Source organism: Carassius carassius, chromosome 3 (genome assembly GCF_963082965.1).
Source record: "Carassius carassius chromosome 3, fCarCar2.1, whole genome shotgun sequence".
NCBI classification, from domain to species: Eukaryota; Metazoa; Chordata; class Actinopteri; order Cypriniformes; family Cyprinidae; genus Carassius; species Carassius carassius.
Genome location: NC_081757.1, coordinates 6,545,709 through 6,571,791, shown reverse-complemented (window position 1 = coordinate 6,571,791; position 26,083 = coordinate 6,545,709). Strand labels below are relative to the sequence as shown.

At 36.6% G+C, this 26,083-nt stretch overlaps 2 protein-coding genes across 2 annotated transcripts; one reads left to right on the top strand and one right to left on the bottom strand.

The window, feature by feature from the left end:
* Positions 1–814: 814 nt before the first annotated feature.
* Positions 815–21,596, top strand: LOC132117539 (synaptic vesicle glycoprotein 2B-like). The gene is made up of 13 exons (XM_059526894.1): positions 815–971; positions 4,186–4,819; positions 15,571–15,751; positions 15,962–16,113; positions 16,368–16,501; positions 17,329–17,418; positions 17,567–17,680; positions 17,896–17,984; positions 20,104–20,268; positions 20,379–20,512; positions 20,624–20,827; positions 20,915–21,074; positions 21,246–21,596. Exons 2-13 carry the CDS (start codon positions 4,360–4,362, stop codon positions 21,427–21,429), a joined length of 2,067 nt encoding a protein of 688 aa, XP_059382877.1. The 5' UTR covers positions 815–971; positions 4,186–4,359; the 3' UTR covers positions 21,430–21,596.
* Positions 10,144–11,169, bottom strand: LOC132127977 (uncharacterized). The gene has a single exon (XM_059540154.1). It carries the CDS (start codon positions 11,167–11,169, stop codon positions 10,144–10,146), a length of 1,026 nt encoding a protein of 341 aa, XP_059396137.1.
* Positions 21,597–26,083: the final 4,487 nt, after the last annotated feature.

The window sequence follows — 26,083 nt, the reverse complement described above, 5'->3', positions numbered from 1 at the left end:
AAAATTGCAGTTTCATTATAGCCAATGACATGAAAACAAAACAAACAGCAGTTTTAGCAAAATTTCGGATTAATTGGTCAAGACACGACATATTATGTGGTCTGCCATTTGACAAGGTTTGAGAATAACTGTTTTTAAACCATGGATTTGTGGAGGTGAAGCTGGTCTTACAGTAGATCAACTGCGCATAGGAAGTTTAGATGAATTGGTGGGAGGGAAAAGTAAAGAGGCGGAGCAAGCAGAGAAAGCACAAGGAATATGATCTAAAAATAGCCAATGGTTCTGTTGGTTTGGTGCTAATCCTCTTTGCAGCAGAATTACTGACTGTGGGATTAGGCAGCTTTACTGTGTGCAAGAAATCTACCCTCTATATACTGTCCCAGACCATGCTGTACAAACTAGCTCTGAGCATCACCGGAAATGGGCATTTTACTTCGGCTAGTTAAGCCATACTCTGTCGCTGATGTCAGTCTGAGAAGGAAGTGATGGCAGCATCCTTCTGTATGTCATGAAGGAACATTATACAGTATGTTATTTAAAAAAAACAAAGCAAAAGTATTAAAACAATCTGTGTTTTATCTAGTCAAATGTTTTTAAAGGGTCCTCTTTTCTCACTTAATAACTTCTCAATGGATATTTAGCATTAATGGCATCATAAGCATGTGCGGTAAAATCATTAATGTACATGATTGTAACAGTATTCCGCTCCCCAAAACATGCAATAGCATCCACTTTGGACTAGTGTGGTTTCATGTGTTCTTTAAACTGGACTCTACCATTTGTTTGGGCACCATCAAGTGTAGGGAGAGTTCATCTGGATGAGCCGGTCGACCCATAATCCTCTGGTCTGCCCAACAGCCTCCTGTTAAGGTGACATGTAGGGCTTGCCTTCTGAAACCCTGCCAGGATTTTCCTTTGGATTTTTTAAATTCATATCAAACACCATAACACTTAAAGGAATACCAATTCTGGTAAGTAAGTTTAATTTAATTTTAACTTTAAGGCTTTAAAAGTACTTTCAGAACCATTGCTTTTAAATCATGCCTGTATTTAGTGATGTGAATGCTTCACATTCAACATTACATGTTTGAAGTCGTGCGAATGACAGATCACAGTATTTGACTATATCCGTGTGGATCACAACAATGGAAACCATAAGAAGAGATTAGAATCATACTTTGAAAGTGTTGCATGCTTGTATTTTGCAGATCTATAAAGCTGATGGAAAAGGCTCATGACACGTTGCCTGTCATTGTGTACAACAGATTGTTTATTGACTTTTAGCCATTGACATTTTTGGTCCCGTCTTGTCCTCCAATGAAAATAGCTATTAAAAGATGTTAAGTGTGTTTTTGTTACATTTAGCTTGAAAGTAAACTGCAGTCTGATACACGATTATATCATTATTTTCTTTTTTCTATAAAATCAAAGAACCTCGCACAGATGAATTTGTAGCAGGTACATCAAATAAGCATTCAAAATAAACTATATATATAAGAAAATATAATATAACTAATTTATCATCTAAAATTTTTCCAGTTCATCAATTAAAAAAAAAAAAACTTTTTTTTTTTAAAGATTTTAATAAACAATGTCAGATAATGACAACGAACAATTAAAATGCCAAATATATCTGAATGAAGTATGTTGTTACAGGTTAAAGGTGACTGCCATGAGGCTATAGGTGACATGCTTAAGCAAACTTGCCCTTCAGACTTGCCCTCTATTAGCTACAGTCTCCTCCTCCCTGTGACATCACTAAAGACCCGCCCACACCATGTGCACTTTCAGCCATATAAGGATATATCACCTGACAGAGAGGATGTCACAAATGAATTTAGTGGGAAGACTTGATGACTGATTTCAGTTTAGCTTTCAAATGTATAGAGCATATGCATTATGTATCAGAACATAAACATCATATATATATTTTTATATATATATATATATATATATATATATATATATATATATTTATATATATATATATATATATATATTTATATATATATATACACACACACACATACACACACATAATTTATTATTATTTATAATTCAATAAAAAACAATTATTTGTTTAATTTCATGTCATCTACTCACAGTCATTTTAATAATGTGAAAGGACATGTATGTGTATACCAGTTAAGTATGTAGAACATTGTAAATGGATAAATGTCGTGATCTAATCACATACACTGTAACAGTTCCTACAGACCTATCTGCATGCATTTGCTAGGTTTGTTTTAGTTTATTTTGTCACAGTACAAGTCTAATGTTATGTGACACCAGGGTGCGATTTACCGGGGGGGATGCGTGGGATTTCCCCCTTTCTGGTCAATGTATCCCTGCCTCTGCTTAATTATTTTTATCCCCGGTGGGGATAAATTTATCCCCCCCTCAAAGTGATCAGTGCTACTACACTAATGGTGAGACAGATCACAAAACTTATCACGGATCCGTGGTTTGATTAAAGTCAATTTTATTTTAAAATGCGCTACTTTGGCTGGCTCTGGTATAGCTGCTCGCAGCCTCTCTGTATTCACCAATCTGCAGACTTGCTCAATGTCCCGCCCACGGTGCTATCTGATTGGTTACACCTCACGAGTAATAGCCTATCAACACTTGCGAGACGGTTGAAGCCGGTGTTCTGTCGTTTTGTCCTATGCCGTCAGATTTTCCTACCTCGCATTAAAACAGTGGGTAGTACAATTCCGCTGTAGTACAATTCCGGTCCTCTGGGCAGAGGAGTTGCTAACTTGGAGACTTTGTCGCTAGATTTAGCAACTTTTTTCCAAAAAAGCGACTAGCGACAAATCTAGCGACTTTTTGGGCAATCATTATTTAGTCTCTGAGACTCTCTGGTGCTGCCGCACGAGCGCGAGGTCTCTCTTTCCCAGCACGAGCCTTTCTCTCTGTATCTGCTGTGTTCAGCGAGCGCAGAGAGGAGCAGCACTTTCAATAAAAATAAAAAAAACTAAGATATTCTGTTGCTTCTAACTCTATTTCACAAGCAAGTACAGCCGACATCAGTCACAGCACAACCACTGACTTTTATGGTATGTGTATTTGATTTCATTAGTGCAGATTCATGTTTGAGAGCTGGTTATGTAGTGGACCGCGTTTCAGTCATTATAATATTCATTCCGTTGTCTGACAACAGAAACATTAAAATATAGTAATAAAAACAGTTTTATTGAGAACTAAATTAAATGGCTAAATTAAATTGCAGCATGTGAGCATGGGGAGGCAATACAATAGCACTTACGTCATAAATATGCTAATTAGCGCATGCCGTCATCTAGTTCATGTTCTCATGATTTATTTTTATGAATTAAAATGTTTCAAAACATCCCCCCCTCTGTTTTTTTCACAAATCGCACCCTGCGTGACACCCATCTGGGGCCGCCATGACTGGGTCGAGACGGGATACTCAGTGAAAGTAAATGCGTTCTCTCAGTAATCTCTTTTCTACTGTTTTTAATGTTGGGCAAGGGACAACTGTCAGTGTGCACAGGGATGAATGGCTTGATTTTTGATATGCTGAAAAAAACATTTTTCCCCCATAAACCAATTCAATATCTATCCGTTTTGCTCCAGGACTTATATTCTATTATGCTACACACATTTGATAATTTTATCAAGAGACATGTTCATCACTCTCCGAATTTAATCTGGCCTTCTGGGAATAAATAAAATTAATCTGTTTTTAAAATGGATTAAATCACAGCTCTCACTTGGAAAGCGGGAGAAAATACAGCACATGTCAGGGCACAAGAAAAGCAGTCTGTCTTTATATTACTTAGACTTTTTGATATTGTCAGCATCTTTATTCATTGCTAAACAGACACACATGAATAAAAGCTAAAAAGCATAAAAGCTGCCACATTTTGTTGCCAGTCATGCCAGTCATTCATCAGTATATTACAAATACATAAGTGTAAAATATGAAATCTTTTGTATTGTCGTGAGCAGGCTGTGTCATCTCTGCTGTGTTCAGATCAAATGGCTTGGCCTGGGTAACTAGGGGGCTTTTAACGAGGTCTGTTTTTTTCTATAGCATCCCACTGAATGGACTGCACATCTGTGTTTCACAGCCAGGTTTTCATTCACGTAAAGTTAAATCTATAATCTATCCTTAGTAAGACTGATTAACCTATTTTTCTAATGTTAATTTTCTTTCAGGTGCAGCATGTGGCCTTGTGTAGAATCAACCAAAGGGAACTAACTCATTGGCCTTAACTTATATCAGGTGCAATTAATATTTTAAGACCTTTTTGGATTTGGAATTATCACCAAAGTCTCAGAGATTTCTGGGAATTATGCTAATTTAGCTGTTTGGAACAAATTCAAGCCAAAATGGATGACCCTTACCAAAACAATATAAACCAGCAGGGAGAAACATATCCCACATATGGAGGAGGAGAGTACACTTACCCCTATCAGACAGACTACCCTCCTCAGGAGGAGGAAGATGCTGCTAGTGATGTCACCGAGGGGCATGATGACGAGGATCAGATGTACGAGGGTGAGTACCAGGGCATCCCTCATCCGGACGAGATCAAGGAGGCACGGAGAGCCGCCCGGAGGGAGGCCCGCATGAAGGCCAGGATGGCAGCTGAGGTGGAGGAGGAAACGTTGCCTGATCAATACGAGTCCATCATGGAAGACTGCGGTCACGGCCGCTTCCAGTGGACCCTCTTCACGGTGCTGGGTCTGTCCCTGATGGCTGATGGGGTGGAGTGCTTCGTAGTGAGTTTCGCCCTGCCCAGTGCTGAGAAGGACATGTGCCTGTCGAATGCTGACAAGGGCATGCTGGGTGAGTAAAGGAATCAGCCTTATTTCTAAACAGACAAAATCAGTTTGGTAAGTCTATGTTTGTAGGAAAGCCCAATTGAAGAATTAGACACATTTTTAACTTGGGTCAATGCAGCGTTTTCAAAACTAAAAACAAAATGTGATGTGAACATTATAGCAAATGTAAATGCTCCTCACATACTTTTAGTGAATATAGTTGAATATTTGCCAGATCAACATATAGATCTAAACCATTTTAACACGGGATGATACAGAAATAATTTAAAAAGTAAAATTTAGTGCCAGATTTCACAAATGCTTCACTGTCATCTCTATGTAATTACTTATGTTTTAATTATTATTATTATGTTTGGGGACAGTATGCTTTTTTGAAGAAATTAATATTTTTAATAAAGGTAGGGATGCATTAAGTTGGTCAAAAGTGACAATAAAGACAGTTCTAATGATTCAAAAGTTTTATATTTCAAATAAAAGATGTCCTTCTGAACTCTCTATTCATCAAAGATTCTTGAAAAATAGTTTTCAACTTTTTTCAAAAATGATAGTAAGAAATGTTTCCTGAGCAGCTAATCAGAATGATTTCTGAAGGATCATGTGATACTGACTGGAGTAATGATGCTGAAAATTCAGCTTTGCATCAGTGCAATAAATTAAATTTTAAAATATTAAAATAGAAAACTGAAAATATATTCCAATAGAGAATAGAAATTTCAAATAAATGCAGTTTTTTTTCTGTATGTTATTTTTGCTTCCCATACATCGAAGAAATCCCAAAAAATATTATGCAGCACAACTATTTTGAACATTTAATAATAGGAAGGAATATTTCTTAAGCACTAAATCAGCGTGTTAGATTACAATTCAGCTTTGCATCACAGGAATAAATGGTATATTTGTAAATATATTCAAATAGAAAGCAGTAATTTTTTATTGTAATAATATTTTGTAATATTACTGTTTTTACTATATTTTTGATAGAGCAGAGATCAGATCCCATGTACACCCTGAAATATATCTTCCAGTACTGTACAAATGAGAATGTTTCTTTGATCGCGTGCCATAGTAAGAGAGAAGCAGGAAACGTTTCAATCCGGGATGAAAGTAGTCTGCTGTCTACTACTGTGTGTAATCCACAGGCAGGTTCACAATCCCTGCCACGTGCCTGATAATCACTTATCCCATTCTCTAATTAGCCATTTGAGACTGTGTGTGTGTGTGTGTGTGTGTGTGTGCGTGCGTGCGTGTGTGTGTGTGAAAGAGAGAGAGAGAGAGAGAGTAGCAGACCATTGATAAAGGCAAGTAGAGTTAGAGCCAGGGTGTGTAACATTCGGATTCTTTCGTTAAAGTGCCCCTATAATGGTTAATGAAAGGTTCATATTTTAGTTTTGGGAGTCCCCAACAACAGGTTAACATGCATTCATGGTCAAAAAAACACTTTCATTGTCTTAAAATATGCATTTATTTTTATCTTACTTGCTCAACAACTCCCAAACGATTCACTCAACGATTAATTTTTTTCAATCTCCTCCTTTGCATAACGCTAATCCTCTGTGATTGGTCTGATTGTTCTCATTTTCATTTCATTATTCCTGTAAGGCCTGAAAAAGCAGTATTTGTGAGCGCAGTGCTGCTTTGTGTACAGTGTTACCGGGGAAACCACTATTTTTACCACTCCAAAAGCTGAATCTAGAGGCAAAGAATTAATTTGCATTTTCATTCAGACCAACGCAAAAAGACCAACAAGTGGGCGGGCAATATGCTAATGTTTCATGCTGATGTCATGCTGATTCATTTTAAAAAAGACTCAAATATTCAGTCAACTCTTTCTTTTGAGAGACAATAACTTAATACACGGTGCACTTTCAGATTTAAAACTTTACAGGTTGTTTTTCATTCACTTAGAGCTGTGTTACACACTTTAAATATTCATTGTGATGAAGAGCACCGATTTGTCCAAACTAGTAAATACAATAGCCTACCTCAAAAAGTGATATTTGACACAAAATTGAAATTCAGTCATCACCTATTCATCCTCATATATTTCCAAATAAATATCACTTTCTGTCTTCTGTGGGACAGAATTGAAAAAATTTAAATAAAAAAAAAATGAAAACTACACTGTAAAAAATTTTCCTGTAAAATAACAGTAAAGAGCTGGCAGCAGAGACGCCAGCAATATACCGTTATTTTTACGGTATTCATACGTAAAATTATTTTACGGTAGTAGTCTGTAAACCAGAAAAATGGTATATTTCTGTATTTCTATAATTTACAGTAAAGAGCTGGCAGCAAAGACGCCAGCAATATACCGTAATTTTACAGTAGTAGTCTGTAAACCAGAAATACAGTATATTTCTGTAGTCACACTGTTAAATGGTTTCAGTCTAATACAGTAAAACAAATGCATATTTCTGTGATTATTTGGAAATTACAATATTGTTTAGGTTGTTACTTTAACTTTTCACAGTTTACTTTAGACAGGTACAGTAGATAATACAATAACTAAATTTATAAGTTTACTAAAAGTCTTCATTGCAATCAGTATTGATTGCAATAAACTTCATTATTCTCAGGCCTATAGACAGTTGCTTAAGATATACATTATTGTGAATATTGTGCAAAATAAGCAATACAAACTTCACAATCAAATACCTTTATTTCAAAGAGCAATGTTAACAACATGAATACAACAAATGGAAAAGTAGTGTCTGCTTTAGACTATGGCAATAAACTTAAACTCTTAGATTGCTCGTCAGAGACTGCCCCTAACCCTTTACCAAATGGGAAGGGCATGATCTATAGATGACTTTATCTTATTTAAAGGGTTAGTTCACCCAAAAATTCTGTCAGTAATCACTCACCCTCATGTTGTTCCAACCCCGTAAGACTTTCATTCATCTTCAGAACACAAATTAAGATATTTTTGATGATATCTGAGAGCTGGATCACTCCTCCATAGGTTTCTAAGGGATTGAAACTTGCCACCCCAGAAAAGTTATTAAAGACATTGTTAAAATAGTCCAAGTGACTCCAGTGGTTCAACCATATGTTTATAAAGTGACGAGAATACTTTTTGTGCGCAAAAAACAAACAAAAATAATGACTTTATTCAACTATTAATTTTCTTCTGCGTGGGTCTGAGTATATTCATGTAGTGTAACAGCGCAGCGCATCTGTGTTGTACATCACACGCATCACACACATGACCAGCTACGGCCAATAGTGAGCCCACGTGGTGACGTACAACACAGATGCGCTGCGCTGTTACACTACATGAATATACTCAGACCCACGCAGAAGAAAATGAATAGTTGAATAAAGTTATTATTTTTGTTTGTTTTTTTGCGCACAAAAAGTATTCTCGTCACTTGATAAACATATGGTTGAGCCACTGTAGTCACTTGGACTATTTTAACAATGTCTTTAATGACTTTTCTGGGCCGGCAACTTTCAATCCCTTAGGAGCCTTTGGAGGAGTGAGACAGCTCTCAGATTTAATCAAAAATATCTTAATTTGTGTTCCGAAGAAGAACGAAAGCCTTACGGGGTTGGAACAACATGAGGGTGAGTGATTACTGACAGAATTTTCATTTTTGGGTGAACTAACCCTTTAAGACATAAGTTTGAACACTTAACAAATTCTCTTGGAAAACTACACTATTAAGACAACATTAAGACCTTTTTTGATTAAATAAGTAAGAACATTTAGCATACAAGCATCTTTGCCAATGTTTTTGGGGGGAAAAGCCCACAGGCGCATGTTTTTCCTCTTAAAATGCAATGTATTGCCTGTAAAAATATACTTTTATAATAACATTTTGAACATGCAGAATTAGCAACATTTCGAAAACAAACTTGAGAACATTTTGAAAATGTGCATTAAGGCCATTTTGAAACTATTATAGTACAGTAGAACATTTTGACAATATGCATCAATAAAATAAAATAAAAAACATTTAGGGATGAAATTGTAAGGTAGGCATCTGTGCCACTAGACTTGCAGGTTACCTCTTAAAATTGTCCTTTGAGGTAGGCTTATGTTTTTACCTCTGAAAATAGTCCTGTGAGGTAGGCTTGTGTTTTTACGTTTTGGTTCTCGTGGATCCAGGAGAGATGACCATCACTTTGGTAGCTGTTCCTCTCTGCAGCATTATTCCAGTGTTGCCACTGTCAAACAACAGCAAACAATCATAATCATAATAATAAATAAATTATACAATAAGTACAGTATACATTCCAAGCTAATGTTTATGAAGTAATAATACCAGTTCTCTTGTGGCTTAATGTGTCAATGCCAGACTGTCAAAACAAAGAGAGTGAGATTAAAGAGCTCACCGATCTATATGAAGTTCCATTCAAAGTCAAGGAGATTCTTCAGTAGCATGGCGACGTGTGTATTGACTGCAGAAGACTTCTTCTGGACGATCACACCTTTCTTCTTGGAGACAACCTTTCCCCTTTTGGCCTTTGTCCCTCTCTCTGGATTTATACCAATGAAGCGCCTGAAATCAAAATAGTCTAAAATCAGAGTGGGGTTGCAACAACTTACTGTTTTGTGTTACTGTTACTGTGTGTGTGTGTGTGTGTGTGTGTGTGTTTTGTGGCTTGAAATGTACAGTACTAATACCATTTTATGCAAAAATACAAATACAAACACATACACATTAATTTAATTGTATATCCATATAATGATGACAAGGAATGAAGGGGTTTTTACCTCTGAATGAATTCCAGAGTGCAGGCTGCTTCATCTTGATATTGAAGGTTGAATATATAGTAGATTGCAAACACAGCAGCAAGTCCCGTTGCAAATGTTGGTGTGATGCCCTCAGATATTACACGCCCCTCAAAAGTGATCATCCAACCATTAATTGTGACTTGCCCTGTTGCACCTGAAACTTTAAGTCATAACAACATGGGAATGCATGTTACCTTGTGTAAACATTTGTAAACCTAAGATGAATGGTCGATATGATACTGTATATAATGTGTCTATCAAGGAATTTAAATTAAATGTATACCAGGCAGTATCAGGCGTGGACTTGCAGGAAGACTGAGAGTTGTCTCAACGTCAGCTGCAGTGGCAGACACCTTTAGGGAACAAATATATTATGCTTACCATAATACGATTTTTAAGAAGAAAAATTGTAAAAAGGTCAATAATTAGTAAACACTAGGTGAGAGTAACCTAGAGGTGAATAAGGTAGGCTTCTGAAGTACAGTCAAACTGCTAAATAGATTTGCCATTCAAAATTGGGTAAAGGGTAACAATTTTATTTGTACAGGTCTTGGCGAGTTCTACTGCAAATGTCTAAAAAGTAGTATTCACCCTTTTGTGGCTAAATAAAAAATAAAACTTACATCTGTAAGGAGGATCAGTCCGGTTAGGTCCTCTCCAAAGTGTGCCATGAGCAATTGAACAACACGAAGTGCCATCTCATTATCTTCACCATTAGAGAGGATATCCTTGACATCTTTGTTGGTAGGTTTTCCCCTGAAGTATTCTGTGATGGCTCTTCCACATTCCTCCATACTGAGTTCCAAGCTACGAAGCACATTGATGTCTGTGAGCAACTCAAAATGTGCGTATATATACCTTGGCATGAAAAGAAAAGGCCATTTGCTTTTCATATCTTCAATGTCAGGTGGTGGAAGTGTATTTATATGGCGACGTTGTAGAGTGAATGTGAGCTCCATTAGATTTTTAACTTCTGCTCTTTCTGCTCCACCTGCACCCTCTTGTCTGTAAATCTCCTCCAGTCTCTGGCGGTGCTGCTCCACAGTGTCATCGGTTTCTTCTGGGGGTAGCTCTGGCTGAAAACGTGTACAACCATATGTGTCAGTTGGACCCCTCTTGCCTGTAGAGGATCGGTGGCATGAGAAGCTTCCGTCACGGTTCACATTCTCAATGCGGTTTTTCAATTGAATCAAAAGTGATGTATAACCTCCACACAGAAGTGACCCATCTGGTGCAATATCAGCAAAAATCTTTGGGTACTGCCTGATGATATTTCGAACCACAGTTAGGCACTGTGCGCGAGTGGGGTTAGCTTCATACCTTCTCATTTCATCCGCGAGTACTCGTACCATTTGGCGTCGCTCAACTGGTTTAGGTCTCTTGCCATCTGCAATAGCAGAACGAATTTCCTGTGGCATTTGTTCCCAAGGGACCTGAAATGTTTCTGGCCATGTTTTCATTATCTGAGATGTGGAAGGTCTGTTGATTTGCTCGCTGTTTCTTCCCTGGCTTGAACATGATGAAATGGTCGATAGCTGTGATGAGCTAGAATTAGGCGGAGTGCATAATGTTGGTGATGAAGACCCAGACACCGACCAATCACTACTCGCCATTGGTGACGAAGTTGGAATGACTTGAAGATCCAATGTAACTGCCTCAGTTTCTAAAAAAACAAACAAACAAAAAAAAGATTAGGGCACATAACTAATAAACTATATCAGAGTCACTACAGACATTTGGCCAAAAGTCTACTTAAATCTCCTTATATTAGGCATATTTAAAAAGTTTAAAGGTGCATTATGTAGTTTTAGAAAAAAGAAATTCCACAACTGAATAAACAAGAGAATATAACAAGAGAATGGCACACTAAATTAACCATACCTAACTTGAATGCATCCAGGAGTTTTCTGCGCTGGATAACAGGTAACAGATCAGCAATGTCTTCCTGTTGTACATATTTTAAGTCTTCTTTTGATTCCAAGCCAGAGCTCTGAAGTTTTGATATTATTTGTAACTGGGTTTCTTTAGACAGATTTGGCAAGGTCTTGCAGATGATCTCTTTGATTTCTTCACTCATGTTCGCCATCATTCTGGACTAGAGGGAAAGAATGGTGAAGAATTATCAGTGGTGTGCCATGGACAGTGTACTCAGGCAAGGGATAGTAATCTAGCAGATTCTCCTGATTAATACAACAGTAGCTTCTCTGCATCAGTGTGAGGCTGTAAACACCCATGTCAGGAATACGCAGGGCACGATACTTTTCAGCAATAAAATATACTGCTGAATCCTTATGAACGAGAACCACTTTGATTTTTCCAGTGACAAGCCCCTCATCATCATCATCATCAATCACAATGAGCATGTTCTTTCTGTATTTTGTCCCCTTCACAGTCACTTCATTGGCTATCAGAGTGTTTGTGGAGTCAAAATTGTGATGTGCAACTGCTTCTATGATTACATCATTGTAGTCATCTGAGAAAAACTGTGTGCCCCTCTCCACTGAAACACCTGGAGGGAAGAATGTACCAGCACTCAGAAAGGCCTGCAGAAGCTGATGTCTCTCTGCAAGGGTAGAACATGGATTCTTAAAGTTGCGCAATTTTCTCAAACACTGCTTAAAATATGCGTGTTTGCTCTCGAATCTTAAAGTCCATAGGCGAATAAGTGGCCCAAACTGGATAATAAGCTCAGGATAATGACTGACATAATGATGTTTGGGCTTCAGTGGGTTGTCAGGAAAGGTTTGTATTCGGCAATGCAAATATTCATCAATCAGAACTCTTAGGTAGGCTATCTGACCAATTGAAATTGCAGGTGCACAAATGAGGTCCACAACTTCTCTAAGTTGCAAAACCAACTGCCATACTTTGTTGTCACCTGGATTTTTTATTTTGTCTCCAATCAAAACGGGCAACATTCTCAGCAAACACCAATTCTGCACAGCATGTCCCCCAAGTTTTCCACCCTCTGGATTAACCTCACACGGTTTGTCATTAGCATCCCTACAGAGATACTTGAACTGATTTATTCGTCGATTCAACTCAATATAGCTAAACATTTTATCCACCTTAACAAGATGGTTAATGTACAGTGCCAGATCAGAGGATACAATACCTTCAAAAAGATCATGGCCAAGACATGGAGGCAACCCAGGCTGACATACATGGAAGTATTTGAGCGTATTAAACACAGAGTCAAATTTAACACCTCCACTAGATGTAGACTGTCCTTCACTGCTCTGAACATGACCACTGTATGACTGCACTGTGCGTTTTGTGCCCTGGATAAGAGGATCTGCATGGAATGCTTCTCTGCTGATATCACAATATCTGCAGAAGTGTGAACTCCTGCTGAAGTTCTCCACAAACCCTCCTATGTTATGTGAGCCTAGGTTGTCACCTGCAATGGCACACAAAGTTCCCTTGTAGACCTTTCCATCAGACAGGGTAATACCATTGAGCTCAAGATCTTTAAGATCATTGACGAGTGTGCCCATAACCAAGTCTTGACCAAAATACTTAAAATCGTTTTCTTTACAGAGAAGAACAAGTTGCATTTGATCAGTGCTGGATCTGTTGTGTGGCATTAAATCTGCAAGAGTTAGATACACTGCAAGTATCTTGTGTTTTTTCTTTCCAGATCCCAGTGGGTTTACCACTTCAAATGCATCCTGATACAGGATCAAGCTCAGTGATGAGCTCTCCGTTTGGAAGAGAACATTCTCAGCCATATTTTTGCCATCCCACACATCCTTAAGAATATCTTTAGAACCAATACTGGAGTGTACTTGCTTATATTGTTCCTGCACTGACTGGCAATGGAATAGAGAACCAATTGTCTGTTTAATAGGAACATACTGGGCAAAACACTCTTTGCCTGCCTCATTCTGACCTAGACAGATCTGAACTGGCTCAACATAGTTGAAGCTGTTCTTGAAAACTGTTTTTCTTTTCTGATCAGTTTTCAGTGGCTGAGTGTTGCAGGTCCTAAAGAGATCCTCAGTTTTCATGACATCAATCACATTGTTTGTGTCAGGTTCAGAAATCCCAAGTGTAATCAACTTCTCTTTTAGTTTGAACAGCAAATGTGACTGGCTTATATCATGTATTTCCTGAAAATCTTCAATAATTGTTTGGATGACAGAGGATGGGAGCAAACACTTGGCTTGCAATTTCAAATAAAAAAGGGCTAAATTTTTAAAGAACTGTGATTCATCAGCAATCTCTGGGTAAATCTCTTGTTCATCACCTGCATCACTGGGAGGATCAATCTGCATATCAGACTGATCTTGTTCACTCTCATGGGAAACGCCAGGATTTACAACGGACTCAGCCAAATTTTCCTCAGCACCATTTTTATGTTTCCGACTCATGTGTGATGTGAATGTTGATAAAACTGTAAAGCTCTTGCTACAGTGTTTATAAGGACAAGCGACTGTTTTCCCCTCTCTAATGTGTGTTTTCAAATGAGAGTAAAATAACGTCAAAGTCTCACACTTTGCACTGCAGATATCAACATGACATGTTAGTTCAACACCAGACAAAGTAGGCCTAACTACACGTTTGTTATGTCTGTAAGTGTGACACTTAAAAGTTGAAAAGTTTTGAAAAGTCTGACTGCAATCTGGCAAAACACACTTAAAAGTTAAATTAGGTGTATTTTTATGAATTCTCATGTGCCTTATGTATGTCACTATTGTGGCACAATTATGGCAACAGATCTGACAGGGAAACATTTTGTTACTGCCAGATTGATTACTGCTGCTGGCTTTAGTGACACCGTATCAGTCTTCACGCAGAAATGTTTAACCTTAACCGAGTTGCAATGTTAAGATTGTGAAAGAAAAGCCACAGATGAAGCCAAACGGTTTGACAAAACTCTCTAAAACAGTTGGTAGAAGTAATGTGAGACGCGCAGCGACATATAAATAAACAAAATGCATTCACAAAGAGTCCAGAAAGGCAATATTTTCTCACCAATTTTCCGTTTAAACAGAAAAATGCAAAGCCTTGAGGATTCAAGTGTCTCTCTTTAACCGAACTACAATTAACATTAGCTTAATATTCTTGTTAACTGTTTGTAAAACACATTGCATTAAAAGTCGACACAAACAAAATAAAACTCACCAAAACCATCGGTTAGTCGATGTTCCAGTAATCTTATGGTTTGGTTGAAATAAATCAATCACCGGGCAAGATGTAAGCTAATTATTGCTAATGATATTTTCCTGCTGCCTCCATCTGCCGATTGCCTCTCTTACCGGTTAACAAGTGTTGTTTCTCGGATGCAGACGTTCGACTAATGTTTCAAAATTAAAAAAAAAAAAAAAGTAATATTGTTTTGGCTATTCAAATCTAAGCCTCGCTGATAATGACATGTTAACATCCCTAACAAGACAAGCTCCTGATAATCAGTTTGATATCAAACATTCTTGGCAATATGAATAAGATTTTAATTACCTTTTAATTTGTAGAAGACCCGATGGATGTTGATGAAGAACACTCGATGATGTGTAGCATGTACGTCATTTAAATTGTGCGTCCTCTTCTGGAAAATCTCCTTTCCAAACGATCGTTCCTGAAGTCACTTCAGGAGGAGTTGATGGCAAATTATTTCTGTATTTTTTTCAAAGAAATTTTACCAAAACAAAAGCAGTAGCCTCAATTTAAAAGACTAATGTTGTATCAAACTTCTGACCGTGCTCCAAATTCTCCAGTCAACGCAGTTTCTAAAAAATACTGTAATTCCCTGTAATTTAAAACATCAGCATACTGTTTAGGGCCTCTGTCCTGTCGCTCCAAGTTAAGCAACCCACAATGCATTGCTAACTACAGTACTAAACTGTTAAACATTAAAACAGTATTTTAGTGTTGAAAATTGGCTGTAAATTTACAGCAATTGCTTACAGTGTATTGTTTTCGATGTTTGGTTTCAGATATTGCAGAAGTATGAATTTAATGATTTGTTGTGTTATTGTTCTTCAGTAGCTGACTGTGTGGCTCTGTGTGTTCAGGTTTAATAGTGTATGTGGGGATGATGATCGGCGCTGTCCTGTGGGGCGGTCTGGCTGATAAACTGGGCAGGCGACAGTGTTTGCTCTATGCACTGGCCATCAACTGCATCTTCTCCTTCCTGTCCTGTTTCGCACAGAGCTACGGCTTTTTCATCTTCTTCAGACTCTGCTCAGGAATTGGGTGAGTCTCTCTGAAAGCAGCAGGAAATGATTCATGCATATACACTACCATTCAGAAGTTTGCAGTCACTGAAACTATTTAGTTAATTTTTTCAGTGTTGTTTGTGCAGACTCCTTTACCATAGTTGTAGATTACAGCAATAAGGAAATCTCTTAGCTTCATGGTAAAATAAAAAGAGATCATGACACAGTCTCTGATGATCTCCTGCAGGATCGGTGGCTCAATCCCTATTGTGTACACGTACTACGCTGAGTTCCTGCAGATGGATAAGAGAGGGGAACATCTCAGCTGGCTGTGTTTGTTCTGGATGCTCGGAGGATTGTACGCTTCCTTCACCGCATGGGGAATCATCCCACATTATGGTTATTCATCATGAATCATAATTCCTTTCTAATAATGGCATTTAAGTAAAAGCACACTTGAAACAAGAATTGCAAGTGAGCAAAGAACTGGTATATTCCATTTAAATGAGCCAATGCAAGACCTTGTAGCAGAAAGAAATTGTGTTTAAATCCATAACAATATTATAATGTGTCTGGATGTAGTTGGACCTACCAAAACCACTTGTCATGTTTCTTTTGAGGTTTCTGAGGGTTTGGGTTGTTTTTTGTCACAGGCTGGGGTTTCAGTATGGGGACAGAGTTCCAGTTCCACAGCTGGAGGGTGTTTGTGCTGGTTTGTTTCCTTCCCTCTGTGGCTGCTCTCGCTGGGCTGGTGTTCATGCCAGAAAGTCCCCGTTTCCTCCTGGAGGTAATATGATGCAAGCTTTCCTAGTAGGGCACACAGGATTGTATCCTATTTCACATCAATTTATTTGGATTTAGATATTTTTTGAATTGTTTCCTCTCAAGAGCCAAACATTTAATTCCATTTTCCTCTAAAAATCCAAAATTTTATAATAAAAAAACGTAAAACTTATTTTAGTTGATGATATCCATTGATAGAGTGACACATTAACATCATGACAAATCAATAATTCTGAGTAAAAAAGCACAAAAGCCTGTGCACAGTGTCCTTTGAGAAAATCTTTATTCAGATGCCATGATAATACAAAAGTGCAGTGCATAATAAAAAAGTGCACAGACAAAACAATTTCAAGAGCACGTCATCATTAGTGTCTAATAAAATAAATGAGCAAATAAAATGTCAATAAAACAAAATATTAGATAGTTAGATATTTAAATTTTACTCTGAACAAAGCAGTTGTTGTTTTGCCATACACTACTTTGAGTTGTATAAAATGATGTACTGTACACTCTTAAAAAATAAAGTATCTTTATTGACATTGATAATCCAATGAAGAGCCTTGAACATCCATGGATTTTAATGTTCTTCAAAATGGTTCAAGCACTGTTCACTGAAAGAATCTTTGGGGAACCAAAAATGGGTCTTATATGCAAAAACACCTTTTTGAAGTCTTTATTTTTAAGAGTGTACTGATTGTCAAATTGGCATATTTTGAAGGCATAAAGTATATTCTATTTGTATAAAATGAGTTCTTATAATTGGTGCATACCCTGTTAAAAATCCCTGTGCTACACAAAATTCAATCTTTTCTTTTTTTGTGTGAATTTCAGACTGCAAGACACGATGAGGCCTGGATGATCCTGAAGCAGGTCCATGACACCAACTGGAGAGCGAAAGGAGAGCCAGAGAGAGTGTTTCAAGTAAAGATGTCCATTTTAAACTAAATAACAGCAAAGCATATCATATCCGTGTCTGTGATGAGTTTACTGAATTGGTGACACCTGATCAATCCTGTTATGTAGCTCAGCTTACATGGCCTAATCTATTAAATAAACCCCTCTCTTTCAGTTTTCACAGATCAAAATGCCTCATGCACAGGATGACGAGTTCATAGAGATTCAGAGTGAAACTGGCACTACCTTCCAAAGATTCATGGTCAGACATATGACCCTGGTTAAACAGGTAAGCACCATTTGAGCTAAAGACCTGAATGATTGCTCAAATGTGAGGCTTGTTGAGGAGAGGTCAACCGTTACTTTTCTTTGGGTTCAGAATTACAGTTTTTGTTAGATGATAGTCTTTTGGCAGATAATAAAAGCATTGAAGCATGCAATAGAAATATTAGATGTTCGTTTTGCTAAAGCAAATGAAGTGTTTGTTTCCCTTGTTCTCCAAAGGTCATAAAAAACATGCTGTCACTCGCCGCACCAGATCTCAGACTCCATGGGTTGTTCATTGCTATTGTGTGGTTTACGATGGCCTTCAGGTAAGCAGCTCTCAATAGAGCAGCTTCGTAGCAGATATAGTGAGCTTCACGCTATCTACTATCCTAATAGTCAGAGAATCTCATAAATCATTGTATTGAAATGTTCTACATAGTACATATCACATAAGTGTGATAGGCATTTAAAAATCAGAATAATTATGATTACAAAATCATGATGCAAAATAATGTTTAAAATAGTGCTGTCAAACAATTAATCACGATTACCGTATTTTCCGGACTATAAGTCACACTTTTTTTCATAGTTTGACTGGTCCTGCGACTTATAGTCAGGTGCGACTTATTTATCAAAATTAATTTGACATGAACCAAGAGAAATTAAACAAGAGAAAACATGACCGTCTACAGCCACGAGAGGGCGCTCTATGCTGCTCAATGCTGGCTGTAGACGGTAATGTTTTCTCTTGGTTCTTGGGTCTAAATAAATGCGACTTATAGTCCAGTGCGACTTATATGTTTTTTTTCCTCATCATGGCGTATTTTTGGACTGATGCGACTTATACTCAAGTGCGACTTATAGTCAAAAAATACGGTAATCGCATCCAAAATAAAAGTTTTTGTTTAAATAATATATTTATTATGTATATATATAAAGACACACACATACAGCATATATTTTGAAAATATTTACATGTATTTATGTGTATATATTTATATTTATATAAACAATATCATATATGAATATATTTTTATATATAAACATAACATATTTTTCTTAAATATATACATGCATGTGTGTGTATTTATATATACATAATAAATATACGCAGGACACACATATATATTATGTAAATAAAAATGTTTATTTTGGATGCGATTAATCGCGAGTAATCATTTGACAGCACTCAAAAATAACAAAAACGTAGTTAAATAATAGTTCAGAATAGTTCAAATAAAAAAAAACATAAATATACAAATACAGGTAAATATATAAATAATTAAATATACAAATGCAATGTTAATAAAATAAGTTTTAATATTTATATCAAAAGTTTTACTACAATATTTAATAACACTTTCAAACATTTGGTGTCAGTAAGATTTTTTATGTTCTTGAAGGTTTTTTATGCTCACCAAAGCTCATTTTGTTTGATCAAAAATAGTCAAAATCTGTATTATTTTTTAACAACAATTGCCTGTTTAATATATATATATATATATATATATATATATATATATATATATATATATATATATATATAATATATAATCTCTTCAATAGCTCTGGATTTTTAGCAGCTATTACAGCAGTCTTCAGTGTAACATGATCCTTCACAAATCAAGAAATGTTCTTCTTTTTAATTATTATTAGTTTTTCTGCTATCTTAAGGATGTATGAAGGGGTTCAGGATTCTTTGAAGAATAAAGTTAAAAGAAGAGCATTTATTTGAAACAGAAATCTTTTGTAACATTATAAATGTCTTCACTGTCACTTTCAAATCTATTTACCCACCCCAATTTTTTGAACTGTTGTGTATGTTAAAATTGTTCCTTATACATGGCACACACTAATGAATTCTGTTTATAGTCACCATTTCTCTTGGTTCATCTGCCATCTTGGAGGGTTTTATATATTTTATATATTTTTTGGACTGCACTATGTTTCTCAGCAGTGGAAGTCCTCATAGTTTGGTATATATATATTGCATTCCCATTTGCTCAAATAGCAAAAGAATAACTCCACGATAGTGTTTTCATGACTTTCCAAAAAAGGAAAAGAAATTCAGAGAGACCGATAACGGCAGTCAAAAGTCATAGACGCTGCATTAAAAACAACCTCACATTGGCATTAACAATTTTTTTTGTAATTTGATGCAAAGGTGATATGATACAAAGTATAGTGTTATAAATGTACATACATAAAAAAAACATTCAAAATATAAGAAAAACCTTTGAAGATTTACAATACTGATGACCATTAAACGTGCCATCACAGTCTTGTGAAAATGGTCCATTGTGATTGTCTTTTTAAAATTGCTGGTATGAAGTATGTTTAGTCGCCAGCATGTAAATAATGATCTCTCTGTAGGTTTTAAACAGAGCAAAGGGACTCCTTTAACAGTAATAAACCTACAGCATTAATTCATCTTCCACCACACAGCTATTTTGGCCTGGGAGCGTGGTTTCCTGATCAGATCAAGTACCTCGAGTTTGAGGAGTACGAGTCCAACGTCAAGACCTTTCATCGTGAGAAAGTAGAACACTTTCATTTCAACTTCACTCTGCAAAATCAGGTCCACAAGGAGGGGGAGTATATCCATGACAGGTACATTTATTTACTCATTTACAGCAGTACACGTCTCTCTGTCTTTATATAAATGATGTTTTATAGAATAAAGCACTATTGCAGGTAAATTACTTTAACTTTCCATGCAGGTTTATCGACATAGAAATAAGAAACGTGAAGTTTGAGGAATCACTCTTTGAGAACTGTTATTTTGAGGGCATCAGATCAACGGACACATTCTTTGAGAACTGCACTCTTAAAGACACAGTCTTCTACAATACTGGTACTCAATCCATACATCTTTTGTGTATCTATTATACATTAAGCTTCAGCCCGTTTGATTTCTGAATGATTATTTGGGGTTTCCTTTCATTAACTGACGCGTTTCTCGCAGACCTGTGGGAAGATTCCAAGTTCATTAACTGTAAGCTGGAAAATACAACATTTCTGCACCCCAAAATTGGCTGCCATCTAAACTTCCAAGAGGAAAATGACATCCTGATCTATCTAGTCAGCTTCCTGGGGAGTTTGTCGGTAATACCGGGCAACATCGTAGCAGGTCTATTAATGGATAAAATAGGACGATTAAAAATTATAGGTGAGTTGTCACACAAAACTGTTATGGCTTTGTCAATACCTTTCAATGGGTTTATAGTATCTAAATGAATTGTGTGTGTGTTTGCAGGGGGATCCATGTTAGCCGCCGCTGGTTGCACGTTCTTCCTGCTCCTGTGCTTCAGTCAGTGGGCTGTCGTCTTCTTCCAGTGCCTGTTCTTCGCAGCCGGTGCTGCAGCTTGGAACGGCATTGAGGTCGTCACAGTAGAGCTCTATCCAACCTCAAAAAGGTACAAAAGATCCATTAGACATCTCTGATACTTAATACAATTCATACAAGGAAGATGCCATTAAAAACAGCCTTTGAAAACTTTATTAAAATGACATTCACTTGTTAAACTACACACTCCCATTCAAAACTTTACACACTGTGCTCACTCATCCATCGTTTGCGTCCTCAGGGCCACAGCTTTCGGTGTGCTGAATGGCACATGTAAACTGGCAGCTGTCATCAGCACGTTCATCTTTGGCAAGGTAATCGGCATCACTAAGATCATCCCCATCATCCTGTCCTTCTCTTCGCTAGTGTGCGGAGGACTGCTAGCGTTTAAGTTACCTGAGACACGAGAGGTCATTCTTCAGTGAAAAAAGCCAAACTCCTCAAGGCCTCTGTGTTTGGTCCAGCTGGAAACTGGATGATCACGTGCTGGACTGCAAAAGGGCTGAATCATGTAAAGCAGATATGGTGTCATGCTTGAACCACTATACTGTAGTATTACAAGTCATAGCGCAGATATGTGACCTTGGAGCACAAAACTTAATTTTTGATAAGTAATATGCATTGCTAAGAACTTCATTTCCTCAATATTTTATTTTATTTATTTTTTGCACCCTCAGATTCCAGATTTTCAAATAGTTGTATCTCAGCCAGTCAGATCCCAGCAAACCATACATCAATGCATTCAATTTCCAAAATTGACCCTTATGACTGGTTTTGTGGTCCAGGGTCACATATTTGTTTAAAGTGTTCACAGAGGCTATATTTTGAGTAAGGTTTGGAAATATATTTGCAACACTTATACAAATGAATTAGATCTGAGCATCATTATGGAATTCCCTTTTTTATATTGAAACAATAACTTTTTAACTGTAAGTTCAACCTTTAAATGAGATCTCTGCATTTTACTTGTATTTAATATGTAAAAGATTTAGTTATGTTAGTTTTTTTGGTGCAAAAATCTTTACACCCACTTCATCTGCTCACCAGCTTTTAGTAATTCGCTAGTTTTTCTTGTGTTGTTTTTGCTAATACTGTGGTATACGCTTATTTCACATTAGATAATTATATTTTCACTGTGTTTTAACTCTAATGTTCTTGGATTCTCATCTTTTCACTTACTGTTTGTCATGCCTTTTAATTAGAAAATGATACAGAATGAAATTATTGTTTGTATGAGGCTAGATATTTTTACATTTGACTTATGTGAAGTACGCTCATTTCCGTTGAGAAAACATGTAGATTTTTAAACAAATGTGAATAGTTATTATGAAAGAATGGCTCAAAAAATTGAAGTCTTAAAAGTTCACTTTTGACCACAGAAAAGTTTATTCAAATAGATTTTATTTTAATAGGTCAGCAATGATTAAATGCTGTAAAAGGGCCTCGATAGCAAATTTTAACAACTTTATGTCAAATCTTTTTGTACTTGTTACAAATATGAAAAAATCTAATTGTTCTTCTGGTTTTGATGGTGTGAAAATAAAACATAAAACCTAATTTTACTTCTTTTTTCAGTGACTGATGTTCTTTCTCAGCACAATATATTAAAAATGGGAAAGAAAATGAGAAACAAGTGTTTTGGTCTTATTTTAAGTTCCCATGATTTTCTGTGAGCATGGAAAGGCACTTGTAAAAACAAAGCCAGGGCTCACGGATGAAACTGAAGTGTTAGACGCTGTAGAATCTACATTTGCTATTGTATTTCTAATGTTATCTATTTTATCAGTGAAGAAATTCATAAAGTCATTACTATTTAACGTTGGTGGAATATTTGAATCAGGTGGCGTCTGGTAATTTGTTAATTTAGCCACTGTGCTAAATAAAAACCTTGGATTGTTTTGGTTATTTTCAATGAGTTTGTGGATATGCTCTGCCCTAGCAGTTTTTAGAGCCTGTCTATACCTGGACATACTGTTTTTCCATGCAATTTTAAAAACTTCCAAGTTAGTTTTTCTCCATTTGCGTTCAAGACTACGAGTTACTTTCTTGAGAGAGTGAGTATTACTGTTATACCATGGCACAGTACGTTTTTCTCTAACCTTTTTCAATTTGATGGGGGCAACAGCTTCTAATGTATTAGAGAAAATAGTGCCCATGTTGTCAGTAATTTCGTCTAATTCATGTGTATTTTTGGGTACAAATAGCAGTTGAGATAGATCAGGCAGGTTATTTGCGAATCTGTCTTTGGTGGCTGGAACAATAGTTCTGCCCAGACGGTAACGCTGAGACATATAGTTAATATCAGTTATACGCAGCATGCACGATACAAGGAAATGGTCTGTAATATCATCACATTGGGGTACAATATCTATAGCAGTAAGATCGATTCCATGCGATATAATTAGATCTAGTGTATGATTAAAACGATGAGTGGGCCCGGTGACATTTTGCTTGACTCCAAAGGAGTTTATTAGGTCAGTAAACGCAAGTCCTAATGTATCATTTGCATTATCAACGTGAATATTAAAATCTCCCATGATTAGCGCCTTATCAACTGTAACTAGAAGGTCTGAGAGGAAATCTGCAAATTCTTTTAGGAATTCTGTATACGGCCCTGGTGGTCTATACACAGTAGCCAGAGCAAGAGATACATTAGACTTCTTTTGCATGTCTGACAGTGTAACATTTAGCAGAAGTATTTCAAAAGAGTTAAACCTGTATCCTGTTTTCTGGGTAACATTGAGAATATCACTATATATTGTTGCAACACCTCCTCCACGACCAGTCTGACGGGGCTCATGCTTATAACAGTAGTTTGGTGGAGTAGACTCATTTAGACCAAAATAATCATTTGGTTTTAGCCAGGTTTCAGTCAAGCAGAGTACATCAAAACTATTTTCTGTGATCATTTCATTTACAATAACTGCTTTGGGTGTGAGTGATCTAATATTTATGAGCCCAAACTTTAAAAATTGTTTTTGTTCATTTACTTTACATTTTTCTGGTTTAATTACGATGAGATTTTTTCTAGATCCTACATTATATTTTGACCTCACTATTCGGGGAACAGACACAGTCTTAATAGTTTTTACAGCACAAGTACTTTTATCATTTAAGCGGGTGGAACAAAACTCATCATAATAGTTATTAGAGAATTGTCTTACTAGTCACATGGAGCGAAGTGTCCTGGAGATGTTGTCAGAGAGCAGCTCCGCTCCGATTCTGCTGGGGTGTAATCCATCAGCGCGAAACAGCCTAGGACGCTCCCAGAAAAGATTCCAGTTATTAACAAATAGCAGTTTCTGTTCTTTACACCATGACAACAGCCATTCATTTAAAGCAAAAAGTCTACTGAACCTTTCGTGTCCTCGTCGATACGTGGGCAGTGGTCCTGACACGACGATCGTCGCCGCGGGCGTCGTGCCAGATTTTCACCAGATTTGCTTGATTATAAGTTGCTGTGCATTCTTGTAAAAGCTAAATATGCTATTTTATATTTCTTATATTCTTAAGTTTGTGGCTGCATAAAGTTTACCTCTAGTTATTCATTCAGAAAACCATCATTAGCATTATTTTTCACTGATGTCAAACAGGCAATTTGGATGTGCATTGATAGTTTTATTCTCTACTTAATAAATCTACTCTGTGATAAATTGGTTGTCATGTTTCATACCAAGGGTGTGAAATGCCCAATTTTGCTAGGTCTTGCCAGGCCACAGTAAAAATTTTATTTACTCAGTAAAAGTACAGTAACTAAAGTCAAAACTGATACAATGGAAATAACCAAAAGTGCAAATGGATTATCATGCATGCTCCCACTGCAAAAATAAGCACGAGGAGCAGATATTTTACTTGTGTTTCTGTGGGAGTTTGATAGAAGCTTGCAGAAGTGTGGAAAGATCACACACAGATGGCAGCTTCACTCATTCTACTGGAGTACGGAGGTGCCAAATCTAGCACGCTGCACATTCACTCTCACACCACAGAAACACAGAGAGGTCACAGCACACTGAGGTCAGAGGATCCATCCTCAAGAAGTGGATCTGGAAGATTTGAACAGTTATCTGGTTCTATTAGCTACATCTGTAAGGGCAAACTGGTCAAAAACGATTATGCTATGACAACAAATGCTCGTTTTTATTATTTGGAAACCTCAGTGTTGCTGACATGATAACATGATTGAAAGTTATTAGAAATGGATAAGTTGTTTGGTGGGACTGATTTAATTTTCTGGTGTGATTATGTTGACGTCATCACATCTGTTCATCGCAAACTTCTGCAGCTCTGTGAACTTTTATTTTATTTGAGATTGTATTATTATTTTCCTTTCGAGTATTTTATTTTTATTTTGGGGGGTCTGTATATACACTTTCTTTTTCTGCGTTCACATCATACGACATACGTCATCGCTAAGAACACACATTCTAAAAATGCGATTGAATTTTCCAGAATTCTTGTTCCGATTTGCGTTCAAGACTCTCCAGAAATTTAAAAGCATTTTTTCCAGATAAATCCAGTGTGAAGAATCAAGTCGACGGGTGACATTTAACAATCGCTCAGAATAATATAGAAAGCACATAGCAATTATTTTTTATTACATAAATGCAACATGGATTTTTATCATCTCCTAACTTTTTAGTGATAATCTGTACATTATACATGTAATAAATTGTGCGTTAATAGTTTAATCAATAAAATAAAATAAAATAAAATATGTACGTCTAAATAAAAAAGAAAAAAAGCTTTATAAAGTTATTTATAACTAGCCAAAACTGATCAATCATTAGTTTTTTTGTATTATGTACTCATTATCACTTTGAATCTGTGAATGAGACCCACTTCACTGACCGCAGTGACTATATCTACCACAAAACTGCAAAACTGGTCACCAGTCTGTGTGAATGTCACACCTCAAGTGCAGTCTACTAATGGAGTTTATTAAGCATCGTTAACCACAATTAAGGTCAATTATGCTGCTTAGCTCTTTGAAATACAACCCCATACAGACAGCAGGCTGCAGTTTTGAATTATTAGGCTGAGGATTGGGACCATATATTATTTATAACTTGCTGTAGGCTG

Excerpts from the sequence above, each read along its gene's own strand:
- LOC132117539 (XM_059526894.1), top strand. The coding sequence starts at position 4,360 with ATGGATGACCCTTACCAAAACAATATAAACCAGCAGGGAGAAACATAT. Across the intron at positions 17,681-17,895 it reads ATATGACCCTGGTTAAACAG|GTCATAAAAAACATGCTGTC; the intron begins GTAAGCACCATT and ends TGTTCTCCAAAG. Across the intron at positions 17,985-20,103 it reads TGGTTTACGATGGCCTTCAG|CTATTTTGGCCTGGGAGCGT; the intron begins GTAAGCAGCTCT and ends TCCACCACACAG.
- LOC132127977 (XM_059540154.1), bottom strand. The coding sequence starts at position 11,169 with ATGGCGAGTAGTGATTGGTCGGTGTCTGGGTCTTCATCACCAACATTA.